This window comes from Musca vetustissima, unplaced genomic scaffold, assembly GCF_032173495.1.
Source record: "Musca vetustissima isolate MV318-11 ecotype Yass unplaced genomic scaffold, APGP_CSIRO_Mvet_v1 utg107557, whole genome shotgun sequence".
Taxonomy (NCBI): Eukaryota; Metazoa; Arthropoda; class Insecta; order Diptera; family Muscidae; genus Musca; species Musca vetustissima.
In genome coordinates this window covers 1-26,124 of record NW_026889127.1, presented here as the reverse complement: position 1 = coordinate 26,124, position 26,124 = coordinate 1, and the positions used below count along the sequence as shown (strand labels likewise).

The window sequence follows — 26,124 nt, the reverse complement described above, 5'->3', positions numbered from 1 at the left end:
CGGGCCAGATTTTTATATAGCTCCCATATATATTTTCGTCCGATTTATTGTTAATGGTGCATCAAAGTTAAGTTAAGTTTCGTGAAACTCGGTTCAGATTTAGATATAGCTCCCATATATAAATTGTGCAGTAAAGACCCAATGATTGTCATAATTTTGTACAATGCACTAAAGTTAATATAAAGTAATCTGTCCGAATGAAGTGAAATTTAGCATAGGTTGCAGAAAGGCATATGTATTGATTGGGGTTAGACGGTTCACTTATATATGTAAAGGTGACATATTTTAAATTTTCCTCGAAGGAATATTGACATGAAATTGTTAGGATACATATGTAGAATATACCCAAAGTGGTGAAGGGCCCAGCCCGACTTTACCACTTTCCTTATTGGTTTTAAATATTTCCCCCACCCCTCTAAAGGCGTAGATTTAAAAAATCCACACTGCCTATAGGTGTGGATTTTATTCATTAAGATTTTTTAAATAAAATTAATCATAAATATGGGAGTGGATTTTTGAATATAATTTAATTTTTTTTAATAATATTTATCTGTATACGAGGATTTGTTTATTTTTTTTTTTTTTCAATGACCATTTATAAGCTTGGATTGTTTTCTAAATATGTTTGTCTAGCCCAACTTATCTTTCGAATATAAATGAAAATTCCATAAAAAGTTGTTCATGTTTCATAGGAGAAGAAACGAACAAAAAATGGTAATGGAATTTTATTGCAATAGCCTTGCAGAATATTTTTTTATTTCTCCACTGCAATTTGAGCAATGCAACTGTTTTTTTGCATCATACTCCTGTTCATTGCTTTTGTCACACAAGTTACAACCGACCATACAACCAGTTATGGACTTTACCATCAGACCAGCAGCAACGGAGTCCAATTGCATGCATTGTTACATATTTCGAGTTTTTCTGTTTAATTTTTTTTTTTTTTTTTTTTTTTTGTTTACACCAACTTTAACGACACTTCTTTATGTGTCTTGCCAAACGCTGTGAAGGGCAAAAATGTTATTAACGAAGTGCAGTTATTGTTTGTTGTTGACCAACAGTACCGTCCAAACCGGGTTGATTGCAAACCATATCAATGGTTCCGCATAAAATGGCATCGAGTCACTCACACACGGCAGTTCGATGTTCGTTGGACGGGGGACAAATGTTAACGCCTTTTTGCATGGACAAAGTCAAGTATCGAATATATGTAATGAACTGACAGGTAACGGCAGTTACAGCAAACAACAAAATCCGTAATGGAAATCATTTTCTTATGTGTAATCTGAGATAATACCAAGATGTTGTATGTTTGGGTTGTAAAAAAAAACATATTACATACCACGTAAAGGGTTATAAACCTTAACTGCAATTGGTGCAAATTTGTAATTATAAGTTTTTAACGTAATGTAATATGTACCTATTTAAATTTTACTATCTATAAGACTTAAAAAGAAATAAAAAACTGCATTCATACAATTCGTATAAAAATTGCCATCAGCTTGTCTATGAAAAACTTCCCTCAGCTCTCCTATAAAAAAGTCTTCTCAGCTTGTCTGTAAAGACACACCCAGCTCTTCTGTAGAGACTACTCTCACTTCGTTTATGAAAGACGCCCCGCAACTCCCATCAGCACGTCTATATAGCCCCATCTAAATAATGCGTAAATATTTCAATTGATCTTTGACTTTTCTCCTAAGATTCCTCCAAGCTGTTTTACTGTTATACCCTTCACCACACTGTGGTACATGGTATTACGGCTTTGTTCATATGTTTGTAACAAGCAAAAGGAATCGAGATAGATCCATGGTTCCTTTTGAGAATATTCATAGAAATACTTTCTGAGTCGATTCGTGCATGTCCGTCCGTCCATTTATTTTTGTGAACAAAGTACAGGTCGCATTTATTATCCGATTTGGATGAAATTTGGCACATGTCACTTAATTGGCCCAAGGACGAACCCTATTGAAATTGGAGAAAATCGATTCAGATTTAGATATAGCTCCTATATATAGTTTCGTCCGATTTAAGGTAAATGAGGCACCAAAGTCCCTATATATCATTCGATTTGCATGAAATTTGGCATAGAGTACTGAATTAGGAGCTGAATGAGGTGTGCCATGTTTCGAGAAAATCGGTTCAGGTTTAGATATAGCTATGATATATAGTTTCGTCCGATATAAGGTAAATGGTATATAAGGTAAATGGTATAAATTTTACTATCTATAAGACTTAAAAAGAAATAAAAAACTGCATTCATACAATTCGTATAAAAATTGCCATCAGCTTGTCTATGAAAAACTTCCCTCAGCTCTCCTATAAAAAAGTCTTCTCAGCTTGTCTGTAAAGACACACCCAGCTCTTCTGTAGAGACTACTCTCACTTCGTTTATGAAAGACGCCCCGCAACTCCCATCAGCACGTCTATATAGCCCCATCTAAATAATGCGTAAATATTTCAATTGATCTTTGACTTTTCTCCTAAGATTCCTCCAAGCTGTTTTACTGTTATACCCTTCACCACACTGTGGTACATGGTATTACGGCTTTGTTCATATGTTTGTAACAAGCAAAAGGAATCGAGATAGATCCATGGTTCCTTTTGAGAATATTCATAGAAATACTTTCTGAGTCGATTCGTGCATGTCCGTCCGTCCATTTATTTTTGTGAACAAAGTACAGGTCGCATTTATTATCCGATTTGGATGAAATTTGGCACATGTCACTTAATTGGCCCAAGGACGAACCCTATTGAAATTGGAGAAAATCGATTCAGATTTAGATATAGCTCCTATATATAGTTTCGTCCGATTTAAGGTAAATGAGGCACCAAAGTCCCTATATATCATTCGATTTGCATGAAATTTGGCATAGAGTACTGAATTAGGAGCTGAATGAGGTGTGCCATGTTTCGAGAAAATCGGTTCAGGTTTAGATATAGCTATGATATATAGTTTCGTCCGATATAAGGTAAATGGTATACCAAAGTCAATATATATCTTTCGATTTGCACGAAATTTGGCATAGCATCCTGAATAAAGTCTTGAATGATGTGTGCCATGTTTCGTGAAAATCGGTTCAGATTTAGATATAGCTCCCATATATAGTTTCGTCCGATTTAAGGTAAATGGTGTACCAAAGTCCCTATATATCTTTCGATTTGCACGAAATTTGGCATAGCATCCTGAATAAAGTCTTGAATGATGTGTGCTAAGTTTCGAGAAAATCGGTTCAGATTTAGATATAGCTCCGATATATAGTTTCGTCCGATTTAAGGTAAATGGTGTACCAAAGTCCCTATATATCTTTCGATTTGCACGAAATTTGGCATAGCAAACTGAATGAAGTCTTGAATGATGTGTGCTAAGTTTCGAGAAAATCGGTTCAGATTTAGATATAGCTCCCATATATATATATTCGTCCGATTTAAGGTAAATGGGGTACCAAATTCATTCGATTTGCACGAAATTTTGCATAGCATACTGAATAAAGTCTTGAATGATGTGTGCTAAGTTTCGAGAAAATCGGTTCAGATTTAGATATAGCACCCATATATATATATTCGTCCGATTTAAGGTAAATGGGGTACCAAATTCCATATATATCATTCGATTTGCATGAAATTCGGCACAGCGTACTAAATTAAGTCTAGAACGATGTGTGTAAAATTTCGTGAAAATCGGTTCAGATTTATATATAGCTCCCATATGTATTTTCGTCCGATTTAAGGTAAGCGGTGCACCAAAGTCGCTATATTTCATTCGATTTGCATGAAATTTGGCATAGAGTACTGAATTAGGTGCAGAATGATGTGTGCCAAGTTTCGAGAAAATCGGTTCAGATATAGATATAGCTCTCATATATATATATATATATATATATTTGCGTCCAATTTAATGTAAATGGTCCACCAAAGTCCATATATATCTTTCGATTTGCACGAAATGTGGCACAGCGTTATGAATTAGGTCTAGAATGATGTGTGATAAATCTGAAATCGGTACAGATTTAGATATAGCTTATATATGACCAAATGAAAAATTTAGTATCAATTGCAGAATGACAACTGTACTATATAGTTTCGTCCGATTTTATGTAAATGGTGCACCAAACTCCCAATAATGATCCGATTTAAACAAAATTTTGCACAGCGAACTGAATTAAGTCCAGTTCAATGTATGTGAAGTTTTGTTGAAATTGGTTCAGATTTACATATATCTTCCATACAAAATTTTTCGGGACTTCATACAAATATTACACCAAAAATTCAAGTCTGCCCGATTGACATGCAATTTTTTATAGATTTCAGAATGTCATGTGTATGGTTTTTATTGGTCCAAATATCTATGCAGTTCACATTTGTTTTTTACCCGATTCCATGTCAATGGTCATCCAAAGATGATATGTCTCTTCTATCAACAGGATACTGTACACATGACTATAGAATATAGTCGGCCCTGTCCGACTTTTGAACTCTGGTTTTTTCTTGCATTTACTGCAAAAATATTGCAAATGTTAAATATCTGCCATAAATCTTCTTCATATAACGCCCAATATCAATCAACATATTTGTAGGCCTTGTAAACTCAAACTCATTTGCAAGGCCATTTGGAATAATATTTTGCAATTATTCTTTCAAGAGATAAATGTTTATAATGCCGGCAGCGTATTAATAAAATGAGCTAAGAAGTTGTTGAAAAAAATACGATAACTAAGGTTGGAGGATGATTTCAAAAATTGTTGTATGACATTGCATGGTAATAGCATTTACTCATTTGAAAACAAGAAATACAATTTTTTTATTTCAAAATAATAAAAAAAAACAATAAAATATCTTAACGATAAAGTGAAGAACATCTTAAGCATGATTGGGCAACAAAAACAAATAATGTTGTTGTTGCTGTTGATACTTGTAGTACAACACCAATCAATGTTGTTGGTAAGGAAGTACATTCTGATTTTTTTTTTTTTTTTTTTTGTCTTATGTTGAAGTATTTTATTTGATAAATCTCAAACACGCATACAGAAAAAATCCGGATGATGTTCGACGTTCGATGATAACATGCATGGTCAAAAAAAACTCAATTTCAACATTCTCAGTGTGGCCGCAGGTTAACTAATACTTGTCATGTTATGTTATGTGGTATGTTGGGTGGAGAATAGTGTTTAGAAAAACCACAAACCCATAAAAATCATTAATCATTTTTCGAAATTTTTGTAATAGAGTATATATGAACATACATACACGAACATATTGAGTGAGGTTATGTATGTACCTCACTCAATATGTTTGGTGAAATATGACATAAATGATATTTAGATTTTTTTTTTTTTTTTTTTGATAGCAATAATAATTACTATGATAAACATAAGTGTGTAAATATGTCTATCGCTCTCTTAATATCACACTAAAGTTGGATATTTCTTTCGCAAAGTCATCTACCGGTTTCCCAAACTTAGTGGACCCAAAAAAATATATTTATGGTATGCGTAAATGTTTTCAAACATATACATATATGCATACGTAAATTACATGTTGTTCCGGCAAAATCCACTTCAACTGGTCATAAATACTTGAAAAGTATATATCTATATATATATATACATATAAATTGTTGGTCATTCTACATAATTTCCAAGTAATAACAACTCCGAGAAACCCCAAAAAAAATCTTATCCAAATAATTGTGTCAATTACCAGCAAGGTTTTTGCCACTTGACTTAGATACACATTTTCAAAACTCAGTTATGACATCATGATAAACATATGTGTGTGTGTTGCTGTGTTAAGTTATATGGTACCAACACTTGTGCCAACAACTCTTTCAATTAGAAATTAAATTGCAATTATAATTTTTTTGGTATGCAACCTGGCCACAAAAAGGAAATAAAAATATTCAAAATTATATTTTCCCCCCTCTCGATTGGAATGTGCTCGTATGTGTGTTTGGCCAACATGTTTGAAAAGGTTAGAAATTAGCTGGCGAGTTAAAAGTGAATCTATAAAGATGAAGTAGAAGGGAGTAGTTACGGGCTAGCTGAAAGGAATCTTCTATACGGGAGGCAAAAGGAAGACAGGGTAGCACAGGGTAGTCTTTGTAGACGATTCTAAAGGACGAATTAGAAGGAAGTTCCTATATAAAAAGGGAAACAGAGGAGAGTTTCTGTAGACCAGCAGAGGGGAATCTCTAAAGACAAGCTGAGCGGAGTCTCTATAGACGAACTAAGCAGAGTCTCAATAAACAATCAGAGGGTAGCTTCAAAAGACGCCCAGAAGGAAGTCTCAATAGACGACCAGAGGGGAGTCTCAATATACGGCCTAAAGACTATTTCTATAGACGAGCTGGGTGGTGTCTCTATAGACGACCAGAATGTAGTCTCAAGGAAGTCCAGAATGTAGTCTCAATAGACCACCTAAAATTATACACTCCATCTTATAGTAAGGGGATATAAAAATATTTTCAATATATTTAAAAAAAAGAAATAAAACAAGTGAAAAAGCGTTAAGTTCGGCGGGGCCGAACTTTGGATATCCTCCACCATAGATATACTGACAGGTACTTAAAATAATAATATAGGGAACATACCAAAAAGTGTACCCATACCGACATTTCTACAAACCGATTATGGTCCTAAATATTGGTCCTAGACCCCATATTTCTTTGGACCAAATTTGTTTAAAAAACTTTTGATTTCATCCACACTTTGCCCATCTTATTATTGCTTCCGAAATTAGTGCAGCGAAATCGTTTGAAAACGCGCTCGAGAACCCCAAAATACCGAAATTTGGGGTTATAATTTTTTTGTGGAGAGGTTTGGTACCTACTAAGATCTCAGAATACTAAATTACAGCCAATGTGGTGCAAAAATACGATCAAAACCCCCCAAATACTGAAAATTAGTATGTACCGTTATCTGGGGGTTAACAGACAAATTGGACCTATATTAATAATTTTTTTGTGGAGACATTTAGTACCTAATAAGAACTCAATGTACCAAATTTCAGCGTATTCGGTCGAATAACGCGCTCAAGAACCCCAAAATACCGAAAATTGGGAGTACTGTTATATGGGAGCTATGCCTAAATGTAGACCGATATATCACATCTTCGAACTTGACCTGCCTGCAGACAAAAGACAAACCTATGCAAAATTACAGCACACTATCTCAATTCCTTCAGAAGATTGCTTGATTACAACAGACGGACGGACAGACAGGCAGACGGACGGACATGGCTAGATGGTCTTAGAATTTTACCCTGATCAAGAATATATATACTATATAGGATCGGAAATTAATATTTCGATGGTTTACAAACGGAATGACAAAATTAATATACCCTCCAGACTATGGTGGAGGGTATAAAAATCAGTAAGGAAAATAGTAAAGTCGGACTGGGCCGACAATAGAATACCCTTTACCACTTTGGGTATATTGTACATACGCATCCTTACAATTGCATGTCAATGTTCCCTCGAATGAACATAGTCATGCTTTCTGAAACCTATGCTAAATTTAATTTTATTCGTGCAGATTTAGAATGCGTACCATGGGACAAATTTATGGAAAACTATTTATAAGCAAACTTCATATACGCTATTCGGTACGCCTCACTGTTAAAAATCAGACACCAGTTCGAAATACATATGGAAGCTAAGACTGCATCTGCTCCAATTTCCACAAAACGCAATAACGCCATTCAAGTCTCAATTTAATAATCGGAAAAATATGGTTCACCATTCTTTTAAAGTCGGACGACTATATATGTACATGTGGGAGCTATATCAAAATCTGAACCGATTTTTTCCGAAACTTACCACTCATCAGTCTAGACTCAATTCAGTACACTATGCCAAATTTCGTCCAAATGGAAGGATATATAGGGACTTTAGTGCACCATTTACATTAAATCGAACGAAAATATATGTGGGAGCTTTATTGAAATCTGAACCGATTTTTCAGAAATACACCACTCATCATTCTAGACTCAATTAAGTAAGCTATGCCAAATTTCGTGCAAATCGAAGGATATAAAGGGACTTTGGTTCACTATTTACCAAAAATCGGACGAAAATATGTATGTGCCAAATATCGTGTAAATCGAAAGACATATAGGGACTTGGATACTCCATTTACATTATATCGGACGAAAATATATATTGGAACTATATCTAAATCTGAACCGATTTTTTGCCAATTTCAATAGGGTTTGTCCTTGGGCCAAATAAATGACCTATGCCAATTTTCATCCAATTCTGATCATAAATGCGTCCTGTACTTTGTTTACAATTTAACATGGACAGACGGACGGACCGACATAAATCGACTCAGTGATTCTAGGCATATTCTCAAAAGGAACCATGTGTCTATCTCGTTTCCTTTTGCCTGTTACAAACATATGTACCACAGTGTGGTGAATGGTATAAAAATGCCATAACTCGCTTACAATAGTCTATTATTAGCTTCAGCTAATAACCATCAATTTTTTGCAAGCGATTTAACTTCAACTCTAATAAATGTTACTCATACATTCTCTTTTTTTTTTTTTTTTTTTTTGTTCGGGTTTTGGTTTTAAGATTTATTGTTAAAATACGACAAAATTTACTATTAAAAGCAGTGGTTATTTAAATTTGTTTTCTTTTGTTTCGAAACATAATTGTTCAGATTTCCCGGTAAAGTTACAATAAATTTTCAACTATCACCTCTTAAATAAATCTTGAAACAAAACACAAAGTTTATTTTTTTTATTTTTACACAAAACACAAAGACAAGGTTCAAAGACTTTGAAGAAATCATTGACCTGGGTGAATTTGAATATGTATTATTTTATAGATTTAGAATTTGTTTATGAAATTTTAATATTTAATTAAGCATAAATCAAATTAACCTTTTCAAGTTCTTATGTTGGTATTATTATTTACATACATATGTTGTAATGTGTAAATTTGTTTTTCTTTTAATATTTGAATATTTCTTTTAGGTTTGGAAATATGAATTTTAATTGATATGTGGTTGTTAGATTTTATAACACTACAATATAGTTACTTATATGGTGGCATGTATGTATGTGTGTGTGTGTTTGTTGCAAAAGCCAACCCCATCCATAGATGTAAATTTACAATTCCATAAGAAGAGTGTGTCTAAATGTGGTCAAATACTGTTCGTTGCTGTTAACTGGCAATTTTGTGATGCCACAAAAAAAACACACACACAAACAAGTACCGATTTCTGCTATTGTTGTTTTATTTATTTAACCCAGTGTTGGACTGCACGTTCCAACCAGGTATGTCAGACGTGCAACCAACCATGTAATATTATGATGATGTTTGCTAACTTTCAACACGATTTAAAATCTAAACAAAAACAAGTTGATGGAATAGTCTTTACTTACGAACTGTCGCTGGTATTTATAGGCCATCTAACCGGAGTTTGCATAGAAATAGGTGTACCACAGCTTAAGTGAATTCCTACTGATGTGAGTCTTTAGGTGAAGGAAATCTTTGATCCGAAGGGCGGAAGTATCTAGAGACGAGCTGAGGGCAGTTTCTATAGACGAGCTTAGGAGACGAACAAAAGGGAGTCTCTACAGACAAGCTGAAAGGAGTATCTGCGGACAAGGAGAAGGAAGTTTCTATAGACGAGTTGAAGAAGGCCTTTATAGACGAGCTAAGAGGTGTATTTACAGACAAGCTAAGGGGTGTCTCTATAGGCGAGTTGAAGGCAGAGTCTATAGACGTGCTTAAGGCAGTCTCTATAGACAGCGTCCATAGACAAGCTGAAGGGAGTCTCTATAGACAGAGTCCATAGACAAACTGAAAGGAGTCTCTATAGACGATTTGTAGCCAGTCTCTATAGACAAGCTGAAGGGAGTCTCTATAGACGAGCTGAAGGGAGTCCCTATAGGCGAACTGAATGAAGTCTCTATAGACGAGCTCAAGGGAGTCTCCATAGACGAGCTGATGAAAGTCTCTACAGACAAGCTGTAGGGTGTCTCTATAGGCGAGTTGAAGGGAGTCTCTATATGCGAGCTGAAGGGAGTCTCTATAGGCAAGCTGAAGGGGTTTCTACAGACAAGCTGAAGGAAATATTTATAGGCGAGCTGAAGGGAGTCTCCATATACGAGCTGATGAAAGTCTCTACAGACAAGCTGTAGGGAGTCTCTATAGGCGATTTGTAGGCAGTCTCTATAGACAAGCTGAAGGGAGTCTCTATAGGCGAGTTGAAGGCAGAGTCTATAGACGAGCTTAAGGCAGTCTTTATAGACAGAGTCCATAGATAAGCTGAAGGGTGTCTCTATAGACAGAGTCCATAGACAAGCTGAAGGGACTCTCTATAGACGATTTGTAGGCAGTCTCTATAGACAAGCTGAAGGGAGTCTCCATAGGCGAGCTGAACCGGAGTTTTCATAGAAATAGGTATACAAAAGCTTAAGTGAATTCCTACTGATGTGAGTTTTTAGGTGAAGGAAACCTTTGATCCGAAGAGCGCGGTATCTAGAGACGAGCTGAGAGCAGTTTCTATAGACGAGCTTAGGGGACGAACAAAAGGGAGTCTCTACAGACAAGCTGAAAGGAGTATCTGCGGACAAGGAGAAATAAGTTTCTATAGACTAGCTTAGGGGACGAACAAAAGGGAGTCTCTACAGAGAAGCTTAAAGGAGTATCTGCGGACAAGTACCATTCGCATTAAATCGGTTTATATTTTATATATAATACCCGATGTCCTTCCCAACACTTTGAGTATATATCCGATTTGTTACAGGGTACCATATATTCGGTCTCGTCCCACATCGATTCATTCTTTACTGTTTTCGTTTTTTTTTTTTAAATTGTAAATAAACATTCAATTGCCTCGCTAACTAACAAAACTACCATTCATGACATTGAAATTCTTTGCAAATATTTTTTCAATATCTGACATAATCTATGATTTTATTTAACAACAACCAAGTCACATGTCTCTTGACAATTAACAACAACAACAAATAATAAATTTGTAAACAAATTATTTGGTCATTCATAATTCCGTGAGATGTGAGAGAACAAGAACCCGAACAGACCAATGGCCAATGAAAAAAAAAATAAAAATAGAAAAATTAAAAAAGTGTGTTAAAACCTCGATTTGTCTTGAAGCAATGAGAACGGTGCAGTGGTATTGATAATGGTAGTGAGTAGTGACCTCATTTTGATTTATTTATTTTATTTTTTGTCCAAGTGTAACAAAAATCAGAACTGCTGGTCATTATTTGTTGCTAGTGTAGTGTCTGCTGCTCCGCAAGACAAATGCAAACCCACCGGCAATTCGACATTTGTGGCAGTCATTTTGAATTCTATTGGCAACCAACATGTTGTTGACCTACGAACGATGTGAATAATCGTTTGTGGCATTTGCATAGTGGCGGGGGTAGGGCTTGGGTGAATGGTGTGAAAAACGAGATGTTGCACACGGCAGTTTGAAGTGTTTTGTCGTTGCTTGTTTGAATTAAATACACGAAACGCAAATGAAATTGACACCATCATTAGCATCTTTATTTTTTTTAGACGAACAGTGGGTTGAAATAGGAAATTAGAATTTTTTTTTGGTTAAGTATTTTAAAATTCGGAAACCAGGGCCTAATTATATGATACACTAATTATATGATACACTACTCAAATACCATTCGAATTTCAATGGATCTAAATTTCGATTCTGTGCAAATGTTCGTGAAAGTTGCTACATATATCGGCCGAATGTCCGATTTGGGCCAAATATCGACCTTTTTGTTGTATGATTTTTTGCCATTTTAAAGGTAACTTCATAATGCCTCTCTCATAGAAGTCCTGTTCTCTATTTCCAAAAAAGAACTCTAGTAGTCGATTTTCACAATCCTCCCTAGGATATCGTTTTTTTTTTCATTAAAGAAATTTTGCAATGCAAGAAAAATATGATAATCCCTTGGTGTCAAGTCCGGAATGTATGGCGTATGCATTAAAACTTCCCAACCAAGCTCCCGACGTTTCTGGCGTGTCACTGTAGATGTGTATGGCCTAGCGTTGTCCGGTTGAAACACGACACCTCTCCTGTTGGCCAATTCTGGCCGTTTGTGGTCAATTGCTATCTTTAAACGGTCCAGTTGTTGACTGTAGAGATTAGAATTTAGCGTTTGGACATATGACATATAATCGCCTTCCAGTTCTCCTAATGCATAGCAGAACCTTCCTAGCCTTTAGTCCTGATTTGTCCACCATTTAAGGTGCTTCACCGATCTTTGACCACAATCGTTTTCGCACGTGGATCGTATGTGATTCATTTCTCATCTCCAGTCACCATCCATTTAAGAGGGTCTATCTCATTCCGTTTGGCCAAGGCTTCGCAGATGGAAATTCAATCCATCCTATTTTTTATTAATTGGTGTGGCACCCAAACATCGAGCTTCATTTCGAATCCAGCTTTGTGTAAATGGTTCAAAACTGTTTTATGGTCGATTTTTAGCTCCTTGGCGATGTTACGACTGGCAACATGCCGGTCACCTTCGATTATTTCTCTGATTTTATCGACATTTTGGACGACCGGTATAATGGATATATTTTCCCCGACATAAAATTTACCGATCATTATCAAAAACAATAGGGGTCTCCCTTGGCCAGAATCCAACCCAAAAAGTTCGTATAATTTCGTGACGATTGGTCCATACCTTTGTTTTTACAAATTATAATGGACGGACGGACACACATGTCTAGATCATTTCCGCGACAGAGGAAATGGCCGAGTCATACTCGGCCAACGTCTGCCAGCTCAGCCCATTGTATAAAACCAATAGGATTGCTACAACAACAAGATGTCTAGTTCGACTCAGCTAGTGTAGATATGACAATCGGTACACTAAAAGATGAATCTGGGACCAACATTTCGCGGCATTACAAAATAGTGGGGTCACACATAGCTATAATACCCGTACATCATAGTTGTGTTGGGTATACAAATTGCGGAACTTCAGCTGGTTTACGGAAAACAATTCTCGCCTTTAGAAAGATACGCAGGCTTCAAATCCCTATCGAAAGACTTCCTGCCATTTCGATATTCCATAGCAAAAATTCAATACATTAGTTTGTCTATAAGAGCCCATAGTCTGTCTATAAAAATTCCTTTCGGATCATTTATAAAGACTATATTATGTAAAGAATACCTCCCTTTAACTCTTCTATACCGATTTCCACAAGCTCATCTATACAAATTCCCTTCTATCCGTCTATAAAACCTGCCTTTTAAAAACCCCCTCCGATTGCCTATAAAGTCTACTATCAGCTCGCTTGTAGAAAATTCTCCTCCTTCAGCTCCCATAATATTTTTTTTTTTTTATTTCTCGGTCAATAACCTCCAAAAACAATATCGAGAATCTATTCTAATTTGCGTATAATAATTTATACGCTAAGCCAATTATGTCGTAATACAGTTAATATAATGTGAATATTAATTAATTTATAACCACTGTCAACTAATTGAGATTTTCGAAATCTTACAAAAGGCCAAAAATTAGTTTGTATAATTTTGTAATAAAATTCACAGTATAATGTTATGATACGATTATAATGGATATTCTAGAAGACCAATTTAATAGTTGAAAGTCTTATGTCATCTTCTATTCAGCTTTCACTGGAATTTTATTCTATTCTACTGATATTATATCATAGTATTTTGAAACAATTTTTTTTAAATATTATAATTCAAATTTCACCACACAAATTCTATAGAATGTAAAGCACACACATTTATACATATCGGCATTTTAGTGATTTAGATTTTATGGCCAATGATTTGACAGAAAACTAATTCTGAAACTATTTGGTAAAACGCAAACCGTTAGAATGTTTTTTTTTCATTCTCTCCAAATTTAAATAACTAAAAATATTTGGCACATTTTTTTCTCCAAAAAAAACTAAATTCTAGTTTGTTCAGAACTAGTGGTTTTTAATTTTCTTTGAATAAACCACATTTTCTAATACCCATCCCAAACTGGTTGGTTGATTTTGCATGACTTTTTTTCAATACAATTCTATGTGCAATGTGTGAGTTCAAGGTAAATTAAAAATAAAAAAATTTGAACAAAACAAAAAAAATCCAGCACGTGTTTTCAACAAATGAAAGAAGATCCTAACAGGTCTAATTCCAAAGAGTACAGAACATAAACAAAATTTATATTTCAAAAATTCTTTCAAAATTAAAAAGAAATTACTAAAACGCATTTTAAACCATAATCTGTTTTTATTTGGATTTATGCCAAGATTTTAAGAATACCAATTGGTGAGGAAAAAAAAGAAACATAATAAATATACTGTTAGATTTAAATATTTATATCAGATAAATTTTGGTTCACAAATAAAAAAAACTGAAAAAAAGAAATGGATTTCACAATCCATAAACGGGAATGTAGTCCAAAATTTATTCAAAAAAGTCAACAAAACGCTATTAGTGTAAACAATATTCTTATTTCAGAATATGATAGCATATATCAATAATAACGGTATATTTTTTTATAAAAAAAAATATTGATCTTTATGGAAGAGATGGAGAGAGAGAAAAATATGAAATAAAAAAGTTTATTGACATTTTTGTTTTATTTTGATTTGAGGCCAGGTCCGCGCCTATGCATATTGCTTTCAAAAATATTGTTATACCCTCCATCATAGTATGGAGGGTATATTAATTTTGTTTTTCCGTTTGTAACTCATCGAAATACTCATTTCCGACCCTATAAAGTATATATATTCATGATCAGCGTAAAATTCTATGACGATATAGCCAGACGCCCTCTAAACGAATTGAGGTAGATCGCCAAACATTTCCATAGAGTCGTCTTTTGTCTGCAGGCAGGTCAAGTTCGAAGATGGGCTTCATCGGTCCACGTTTAGGCATAGCTCCCATATAAGGGTACCCTTCAATTTTCGGTATTTTGGGGGTTCTTGAGCGCGTTTTTCAACCGAATTCGTTGAAATTTGCTACATTGGGTTCTTATTGGGTACTAACTGTCTCCACAAAAAATTATAAATATAGGTCCACTTTTTCTGGGAGGTACCATTATATGGGAGCTACCCCATATAACGGTACCTCCCAATTTTCAGTATTTTGGGGGTTCTGGTCGTATTTTTCCGCCGAATTAGCTGTAATTTAGTATTTTGAGTTCTTAATAGGTACGAAATCTCTCCACAAAAAATTATGGATATAGGTCAATTTTTTTCGGATAGCCCCCATATAAGGGTACCCCCAATTTTCGGTATTTTGGGGTTCTTGAGCGCGTTTTTCAACCGAATTTGCTGCAATTTGGTATTTTGTAGTCGTATATGGTAACAAATCTCTCTACCAAAAATTGTTAATATTCGCCCCCTTTTTGGGTTAGCCCCTTATAACCCCCTTTTTATATTAAAAGAGTTATCTGATTTGTTCCGCGTTTTGAGTTTGGTTTTAAGACACTGTTGTAATCATTTTACCTGCGGAGAATAGCGAGATAAAAACTTGGAACGTAAGGTTCGATAATGAACTATAGTCGCATTTAGACCTAGCCCCTGTGTGGAGATTTCAGACCGATATTCCCCATCTTCGAATTTGAATAAACAATTAAAAATTTCTGAAATTTTTATTATGGTTTACCTTATGGTTTACATAATCCGTTTTTAGACATGTCGGTATAGGTCCACTTTTTGGTATGTTCCCTATATTTTCATTTATAGTACCTGCCAGTATATCTGTCAGTATTTTATTTTTAACCAGTGAGCGGAGTAGTAAGTCGGACGGGGCCGACCATATGATACCCTACACAACTTCCACGAAATTCTAACTTTCTGTGGTTCCATATTCCGAGCTTGGACAATATCGACTTGAAAAGAAAACAACAATAAAATTAAGTTTTCATAGAAAATTATAGGCGTTTTCCTTGACCATACCTGGATCCTCATGGAAGATTTCAAAGCGATCAGCTCTATATTTCCTCTCTCTTGTGTGGTAATGGTTTACTAAATAATATCTGAATGCGTAAGCACCTGTAAATATTTAAGTGTAACTCCCATATCCGAGTACATACGACAATATAATTGGTATCAATTTAAAGGTCAACCACTCCTCTTGGATATGCTATCAACTTCTCGGGTCTGTGACCTTCAGGAGTAAATATATACGCCATAGAATACAGATGTTGTCATTATTCACACAAAAGTTAAGGTCCATTTGACCCGCTAAGTATTGACCGATCTTTATGGAAACACACATGCTTATTCTTTGGCACGATCCCCTTTTCCATGTCTCAATTTCGCGATGTTCGGACCATAATTGCGGCCTCTAGAGCGACCAGAAAACCCGACAAAAATTAAGTTTTCGGTCCATTTTATTTATTAACCGATCTTTACCAAAAACAATAGGGGTCTTCAATGGCCAGAACCCATCCTACATGCAAAATTTCGTGTAGATTGGTCCATAACTGTGGCCTGTATCGTGTTTACAATTTATAATGGATAGACGAACGGACGGACGGACACACTTGTCTTGATCGACTCAGTTAGTCGAGATATGACGATATATCATCAACTTTTCGGCTCTATATCCTTCAGGAGTAAATATATACGCCATATAATACACATTTTTTCATTTTTTCACACAAAATCAGGGTCAATTCTCCATGTGAAAATTCGCGATGTTTAGGCCATAATTGCGGCCTTTGAGCAACCAGAAAACCCTACAAAAATTAAGTATTTGGTCCATTTCATCCCCTAAATATTAAACAATCTTTACCAAAAACAATAGGGGTCTTCATTGGGCAGAACCCATCCTACGTGCAACATGTCGTAAAGATTGGTCCATAACTGTGGCCTGTATCGTGTTTACAAATTACAATGACGGACGGACAGACATGTCTATATCGACTCAGCTAGTCGAGATATGACGATCGGTATACTTAAAGGTTGGTTAAGGCCCAATATTTCGCGGCCAATATTTTGGGGCTGGACAAAGCTATAATACCCTGACAAAATAGTTGTGTAGGTTATAAAAATCTCCGCAGGTGTTTGATGCTATAAAAATATTTTAAACCAGTAAGGAAAGTAATAAAGTCGGACGGGGCCGCCTACATGATACCCTTCACCACTTTGGGTATAATCAATATATATCGATACTAAATTTTTTATGTGGTCAGATATAGAAGCTATATCTAAATCTGAACCGATTTTCAGGAAACTTAACACACATCATTCTAGGCCTAATTCATTACGCTGTGCCAAACTTCTTGCAAATCGAAAGATATATAGGACATTGGTGCACCATTTAATAGGGCGAAAATATATATGGGAGCTATATCTAAATCTGAATCGATTTTCAGGAAAAAAGGATATGTCAATCGTACCTAATTCATTACGGTGTGCCAAATTTCGTGCAAATCGAAAGATATATAGGGACTTTGATGCACCATTTACATTAAATCGGATGAATTTATGTATGGGAGCTATATCTAAATCTGAATCGATTTTCAGGAAACTTAACATACATCATTCTAGGCCTAATTCATTACGCTGTGCCAAATTTCGTGCAAATTGATCATATATAGGACTTTGGTGCACCATTTACATTTAATAGGCCGAAAATATATATGGGAGCTATATCTAAATCTGAACCGATTTTCAGGAAACTGAACACACATAATTCTAGGATTAATTCATTACGCTGTGTCAAATTTCGTGCAAATCGAAAGATATATAGGGACCGATTACATTGCAAACATATGCACAAAGACATAATACCCTGTACCACAGTGTGGTGAAGGGTATAAAAATCCACGCCTATGGATACAGTTTTAAAAATTGCCATATGCGTTTTCATTGGAAAAGTTCTCTTAGCAACAGATCCGGATAATGCATGTTTAATTTAACACAAAGGAATCTCGACAAAGCACCTCTTTTAACAGGACAAATCCCAAAATGTCCTTGAGTAGCCAATTTAATTCTACGAGGTTTTTGCACTTGTCACTCTGTATTGCGTGACCATTAATGGAATTTATTTCATGACAGGTTCCCACTACAATCCTCCGCGACATTTCGAATCGATGTGGTTTCCAATAATTATTTTGTATTTTTTTACAAATCTGTTACATACTTTACAGCTGTAATCATTAATCATCCATATCACGGTGAATGCCAGTATGGAATTCATTTTTAATCACAATGCCGTTATTAAAGGTCGGCGAATGGCCCTTCTTGGGGCGAAAATCAAAATTTAAATTTATTAACAACTCCCCAATTTAGCAGAGACACAGCAACAGATGTAATTAAATCGTTGTACAAGACAACAAAAATCCAGTTCTTTTAAATTGATTCTACGATACTACATCGAAGAATCAATAATACGCAATAAATTATAAAAACACAACTATGCAAACAAAAACAGCAACAACAAAAACGAGAAGCGAAACATAAAATTGAAATGCAAACAAACTTGTCCAAATAACTGACCAAGACAACAATGTAAACTTGAGACAAGTTAAGAGCCACACCATCATTAACATGTCATACTAAGATGAAAGGTCATTTTCCGGTTTATGAGCCCTCCTATAGCATCAAGATGAAACGAAGAAAACTGGTAAGAATTTGGTTGGAAGCGACAATAAGATGCCCTGCATAAACCGACATTCAAAACAATTGACGTGGATTTTTTACAAAAATATTTTTTTTCAACTAAAAATATCGATGCCAAAGATATCCCCAAAAATATTAAAAAAGCCTCAACCTATATACCCCTAATAATAATTAAAAAACCAGTGAGCGGAGCAGTATAGTAGCACGGGGCCGACCATATGATACCCTACACAACTTCGACGAAAATCTAACTTTCTATGGTTCTATATTCAGAGCTTGGGCAATATTTTGAGATATTTCCACCCTCTAGACCGACTAGATGTCAACAAATATTTCTAATATTCAGTAGACGAGGGCTGTACTTGTCCAGATTGTCTTTGCCGTGGGTTATGTTGTGATGTTGAATTTTCAATTGTGGCCTGTAGATCGACTTGGAAAAAAACACAAAAAGTTAAGTTTTAGGTCCTCTTCATTCCAATATTATTATCTGATCATCACCGAAAATTATAGGCATTGTCCTTGACCATAACTAGAACCTCAAGGAACATTTCAAAGCGATCAGCGCTATATTTCCGCCCTCTAGTGGGGTAATGGGTTACTAAATAATATCTGAATATGTAAGCACCCGTAAATATTTACGTGTAACTCCCGCATCCGAGTACATACGACAATATAATTGGCATCAATTTAAAGGTCAACAACACGTCTTGGATATACTATCGACTTCTCGGCTCTATGTCAGGAGTAAATATATACGCTATAGAATACAAATTTTGTCATTTTTCAAACAAAAGTCAGGGTCCATTTGACCCGCTAAATATTGACCGATTTTTATCAAAACATGCGTGCTTATTCTTTGGCTCAATTCCCTTCTCCAATTCCGAGATGTTTGGACCATAATTGCGGCCTCTGGAGCGACCAGAAAAACCGACAAAAATTTAGTAGTTGGTCCATTTCATCCACTAAATATTAACCGATCTTTACCAGAAACAATAGAGGTCTTCATTGGGCCGAACCCGTCCTACATGCAAAATGTCGTGAAGATTGGTCCATAACTGTGGCCTGTATCGTGTTTACAAATTATAATGGACAGACGGACGGACACACATGTCTAGATCGACTCAGCTATTCGAGATATGACGATCGGTATGCTTAAAGGTGGGTCTGGGACCAATATTTCGCGGCGTTACAAACTCTTGGGGTTGCACAAAGCTATAATACCCTGGCGACATAGTTGTGTAGGGTATAAATACATACCAACCTAGACACCCCCAAAAATATTTTAAATAAAAATCCCCGCCTACCTAGAGACCTCTAAAAACTTTCTTAAAAAATGCTTTTATACCCTCCACCATATTATGGAGGGTATATTATTTTTGTTTTTCTGTTTGTAACGCATCGAAATAATCATTTCCGACCCTATATAATATGTATATATATATATATTCTTGATCTGCGTAAATTTCTAAGACGATTTAAGCATGTCCGTCTGTCTGTTGTAATCACTCTAGCGTCAAAACGAATTGAGATAGAGCCCCAAAATTTTGCATAGAGTCGTCTTTTGTCTGCAGGCAAGTCAAGCCAAATTTCGTGCAAATCGGAAGATATATAGGGACTTTGATGCACCATTTACATTAAATCGGATGAATTTATATATGGGAGCTATATCTAAATTTGAACCGATTTTTCCCAATTTCAATAGGGTTCGTCCTTGGGCCAAATAAGTGACCTATGCCAAATTTCATCCAAATCGGATCATAAATGCGACCTGTACTTTCTTCACAAAAGTACATGGACGGACGGACAGATGGACATGCATAAATCGACTCAAGTTCGAAGATGTGCTATATCGGTCCACGTTTAGCCATAGCTCCCATAAAAGGGTACCCTAAATTTTCGGTATTTTGAGGTTCTTGAGCGTGTTTTTCAATCGATTTCGCTGAAATTTGGTATTTTGAGCTCTTACTGGGTAGCAAATCTCCCCACTAAAAATTATAAATATCCATTTTTTTCGGACAGCCTCCATATAATGGTACCCCCAATTGTCAGTATTTTGAGATTCTTGAGCGTGTTTTTCAATCGAATTCGCTGAAATTTGGTATTTTGAGTTCTTATTGGGTAGCAAATCTTCCCACTAAAAATTATAAATATCGGTCCATTTTTTGTGATAGTACCCCTATAAGGGTACCCCCCAATTTTCGGTATTTTGGGTGTTTTGATCGCATTTTTCGACCGAATTGGCTGTAATTTGGTACTTTGAGTTCTTATTGGGTACCAAATCTCCCCACAAAAATTATGAATATAGATCCATTTTTTCGGATAGATCCCACATAGGGTACCCCCAACTTTCGGTATTTTGGGGTTCTTGAGCGCGTTTTTCAACAGAATTCGCTGAAATTTGCTACATTCGGTTCCTATTGGGTACTAAATGTCTCCATTAATATAGGTCCACTTTTTCAGGTAGTCCCCATATAACGGTACCTCCTAATTTTCAGTATTTTGGGGGTTTTGATTGCATTTTTCGCCGAATTGGCTGTAATTTGGTACTTTGAGTTCTTATTAGGTACCAAATTTCTCCACAAAAAAATATGAATGTAGGTCCATTTTTTCGAATAGCCCCCATATAAGGGTACGCCCAATTTTCGGTATTTTGGGGTTCTTGTATTTTTGCATTTTGTAGTCGTATTATGTAGTCGTATCAAATCTCCCTACCAAAAATTATTAATATTCGCCCCTTTTTTGGGGTAGTCCCCATATAACCCCATTTTTATATTAAAATAGATATCTGATTTGTTCCGCGTTTTGAGTTTGATTCTAAAACTCTATTGTAATCATTTCTCCTGCGGAGGATAGCGAGATAAAAAATTATAACGTAAGGTTCGATAATGAACAATAGCCGCATTTAGACCTAGCCCCAGTGTAGAGGTTCCAGAAGGAGTGGACCGCTATTCCCCATCTTTGAATTTGAACTAAGTTTGGAAGAAATAATAAGATGAGCAAAGTTTGGATGAAATCTAAAATTTTGTGAAACGGATTTGGTCCAAAGAAACATGGGGTCTAGAACAAATATTTCGATGAGGCACATTTGTACCGTGTGAAATTGTATACACCCTCATTAGCCATAAGGCTGAGCTATGTTCCCTATACTTTCATTTCAAGTACCTGTCTAATGGCTCTTAAAAATATTTTTAAAACATCCCTACAATAACCGAAACGTTGACGAAAATAAATGCCTGAAGCAAATCGCAAAACATAAAATCAACCAAAACCGATCGCATCGGTCATGCATAAAAATTTGCCGCTTCGATATTCGCGTAGAGCAGTAGGTGCGTTTATTACAGTATTATCTGTTGTTGTTGTTGCCGTTTTTCTTATCTTAATACTAAAACTGGTTTTCTCCACATGACTATTGTTTCGGAATTTCAGTGTTTAATGACTTACCGCTGTCAATTTCATTTTCACTTGGATCGCGAGCAAAGAGATCATGCTGTTCCGATTCAACACTCTGCAATGCCTCCTGACCATCCTGGTCAATGTCATCGTCGTAGTGGCGATGATGAGGGTAACGATAACGTTGTTGTTGCAGTTGCTGTGAACGATAACGGGGACGTGTGTATTGTGAACGATATTCGTCGTAGTCATCGCGATCGTCATATGGATCGTAACGTTGTCGTGAAGGACGTTTATAATTTAATGTTTTGTTATTGGTATTGTCTTCTTCATCAGCGGCGGGTTCATCTTCAGGTTCACCATCACCGTAATCATTTTCAGCATCTGCCTGGGAATCCTCCTCCTCTTCCTCCTCTGATTCAGATTCTACATCATCTTCATCGTAGTCATCTTCTGGCTGTTGCTGTTGTTCTTTTTGTTTCTGTGCCTGTAGCCGGCTATAACCTCGGTATTTGAGTAATTCTTGCAAAGAATTGGGAGTTTTCCTTTGACTGGTGCTGCCATAGGTTTTACGTTGATAATTTGTTTTTGTGGAACCACCTCCTCGCTTGGAGGACGACGACACTGAAAATCCTCTTGGCCTTGGTCGTTTTAGCGATTTGCTATAACGGGGTTTTGCTGTTGTTGTGGTTGTCGTTGTGCTGGTTGTGGTTGTAAGTATGGCCTTGGGCAAAATTTCAGCAATTGTTGGAACTTTTTGTGTTACGCCAACACCTAGGCCCAAACGTGTCTGCAAATATGTCGACAACAGCTGTTGGGTAATTTGATTTTGTCTGGCAATTTCCGAGGGATCCAATGCGAAATTGGTATCTTAAAGGAGGAGGAGAATAAGAAGAAGGGGAAAATATAAATAAATCAATTAAATAACGAAATAAATTTTGTGTCTCGAAAATCTTTTTTATGGTTCGTTTAAAATGTTATCTTAATCGAAAAGTGTTTAAACTTCACGTGTCAAAACAATTTTTTATAACTTGCATACATTTTTGATCTTTTATGAACCGGATATTATATATGAGGTCTATGTTTGGACCTAGAAAAAAAAATATTTGTAAGAAATCCACGCCTATATTTAGAGCTTTAAAAATGCGTTTAAAAAATCTATGCCTAAATCCTATGCCTACGTTTAGAGCATGTAAAAACAAGGAAAGTAGTAAAGTCGGACGGGGCCGACTATATGATACCTTTCACCACTTTGGGTATATTCAACAGATGCATTCTAACATAGAATGATAAATATGAACCGAATAAGATCAATCCATAAACCTGTCATTCGGTAACCAATACTAAACTCAAATCGAAGGATATAAAGGGACTTTGGTGCACTATTTACCTAAAATCGGACGTAAATATATCAGTGATTTTGGTTGAAAAACGCACTCAAGATCCCCCAAATGCCGAAATTTGGGGGTACCTTTATATGGGGTCTACCAGAAAAAAATTGACTTATATTTATAACTTTTTGTGGAGATATTTGGTACCCATTAAGAACCCAATATGCCAAATTTCAGCGAATTCGGTTGAAAAACGCGCTCAAGAACCCCAAAATACCGAAAATTGGGGGTACCCTTATATGGGGGGTTACCAGAAAAAATGGACCTATATTCATAATTTTTTGTGGAGTGATTGGGAACCTATTTAGAACTCAAAGTACTAAATTACAGCCAATTCGGTGGAAATATACGACCAAAAACCCCAAAATACTGAAAATTAAGAGGTGCCGTTATATGGGGGCTACCAGAAAAGGTGGGCCTATATTTATAATTTTTCGTGGCGACATTTAGTACCCAATAAGAACCCAATGTACCAAATTCCAGCTAATTCGGTTGAAAAACGTGCTCAAGAACCCCAAAATACCGAAAATTTGGGGGTACCCTTATATGGGAGCTATGCCAAAACGCGGACCGATATATCCCATCTTCGAACTTGACAAAAGACAAAAGACAGCCCTATGCAAAATTTCAGCACCCTGTCTAAATTCCTTTGGAAGATAGCGTGATTACAACAGACGAACGGACATGGCTAGATCGTCTTAGAATTTTATCCAGATCAAGAATATATATACTTTATAGGGTCGGAAATGAATATCGGGAGCTGTATCGAAATCTGAACTGATTTTCCCGAAACTTAACAGTCATCATTCTAGACTCAATTCAGTCCGATATGCCCAATTTCATACAAATCGAAGGATATAAAGGGACTTTGGTGCACTATTTATCTAAAATCGGACGAAAAAAACTATTTTCCTAAAATCTTACGAAAATATATATGGGAGCTATATCTAAATCTGACCCGATTTTCACGAAACTTAACACACATCATTGGTAACCTTATTCAGTACGCTTTGCCAAATTTTGTGCAAATCGAAGAATATATAGGGACTTTGGTACACCATTTATCTAAAATCGGACGAATATATATAGGAGCTATATCTAAATCTGACCCGATTTTCCCGAAACTTAATACACATAACTCTAGATTTAATTTAGTACGCTGTGCCAAATTTCGTGCAAATCGAATGATATATAGGTACTTTGGTGCATTAAGGGAAAATTCCAACGGTGTTAGAAAGAGTACATGTCTGGCTCTCGTATGAACGAGGATTATTGACTTCGCTCTAAAATTAACAAAATGGCGGAACTTTGAAAAAATATTTTTGGAAAATCGCCGATTTTTTGACCAAAAACCAAATTAAAAAAGTAAGGAAGATCTTCACCGATTGGCTTTATCCTAGTTCATACGATAGCTATACACTCACAGAGAAACGTGTAAAAATTTGAAATCGATTGTGTTATTAGTTTTTGAGTTATCGCGCCCTCCATTCGCAAAAAAATTTTTTAGAGAAAAACGCGTTTAAAGTTTGGGAAGCCCTTCAGCCGTCACTTGATGCTGACACAATAAATCGTATATATCTTCAACAGTTTTTTTTTTTTTTTTTTTTTTTGTAGGGACATTCTTTTATTAGTGTAGATTCGAATTATATCAACACAAATTTTGACCCCGAGAATGGGGGGGGGGTCCACTTAAGTCGGACGAAAATATATATGGGAGCTATATCTAAATCTGAACCGATATTTCCCAATTTCAATAGGGTTCGTTCTTGGGCCAAATGAATGAGCTGTGCCAAATTTCATCCAATTCGGATCGAAAATGCGACCTGTACTTTGGTTACAATTTAACATGGACAGACAGACGGGCGGTCTGACATGCATAAATCGACTTAAAAAATGATTCTATGCATATTCTCAAAAGGAACCATGTGTCTATCTCGTTTCCTTTTGCCTGTTACAAACATATGGTGAAGGGTACAAAAATATTTGTAGGAAATCAATATTTAGAGCTTTAAAAAATATTTTAAAAAAATCCACGCCAATCCTAAAAAAATGTTTAATCTACGCCATATGTAGGACCTAAAAATATATTTTAAACCAGTGAGCGGAGCAGTATAGTCGGACGAGGCCGACCAAATGACACCCTACACAACTTCCACGAAAATCTAACTTTGTGTGATTCTATATTCTGAGCTTGGGCAATATTTCGCGATATTTGCAACCTCTTGACCGACTAGAGGTCAACAAATATTCTCTTCTTCGTGGCTTGTGTTGTGATGTTCGGGTTTCAATTGTTGCCTATAGATCGACTCGAAAAAACACAAAAATTAAGTTTTCGGTCCTCTTCATCCCAAACTTGTTATCTGATATACTATCAACTTCTCGGGTCTATGTCCTTCAGGGGTAAATATATACGTCATAGAATATAAATTTTGTCATTTTTATACCCTACACAACTATTTTGTCAAGGTATTATAGCTTTGTGCAGCCCCAAGAGTTTGTAACGCCGCGATAATTGCGGCCTCTGGAGCGACCAGCAAAACCGACAAAAATTAAGTTTTTGACCCATTTCATCCCCTAAATATTAACCGATCTTTACCAAAAACAAAATGGGTCTTCATTGGGCCGAACCCATCCTACATGCAAAATTTCGTGAAGATTGGTCCATAACTGTGGCCTGTATCGTGTTAACAAATTATAATGGACAGACGAACGGACGGACACACATGTCTAGATCGACTCAGACAGTCGAGATAT

The 26,124-nt window shown here is 35.9% G+C and overlaps 1 protein-coding gene across 1 annotated transcript in view; it reads right to left on the bottom strand.

Annotated features, from left to right (window-relative positions):
- Nucleotides 1–22,849, bottom strand: part of LOC133336854 (ubiquitin carboxyl-terminal hydrolase 36-like) — a gene marked incomplete at its 5' end in the record, with an annotated part of 69,471 nt that extends 46,622 nt beyond the window's left edge. Inside the window, one exon of the mRNA XM_061545127.1 lies at nucleotides 22,031–22,849. Within this exon, the coding sequence (XP_061401111.1) occupies nucleotides 22,031–22,849 (819 nt within the window). The remainder of the gene's footprint in view (nucleotides 1–22,030) is intronic.
- Between the last annotated feature and the right edge of the window lie 3,275 nt (nucleotides 22,850–26,124).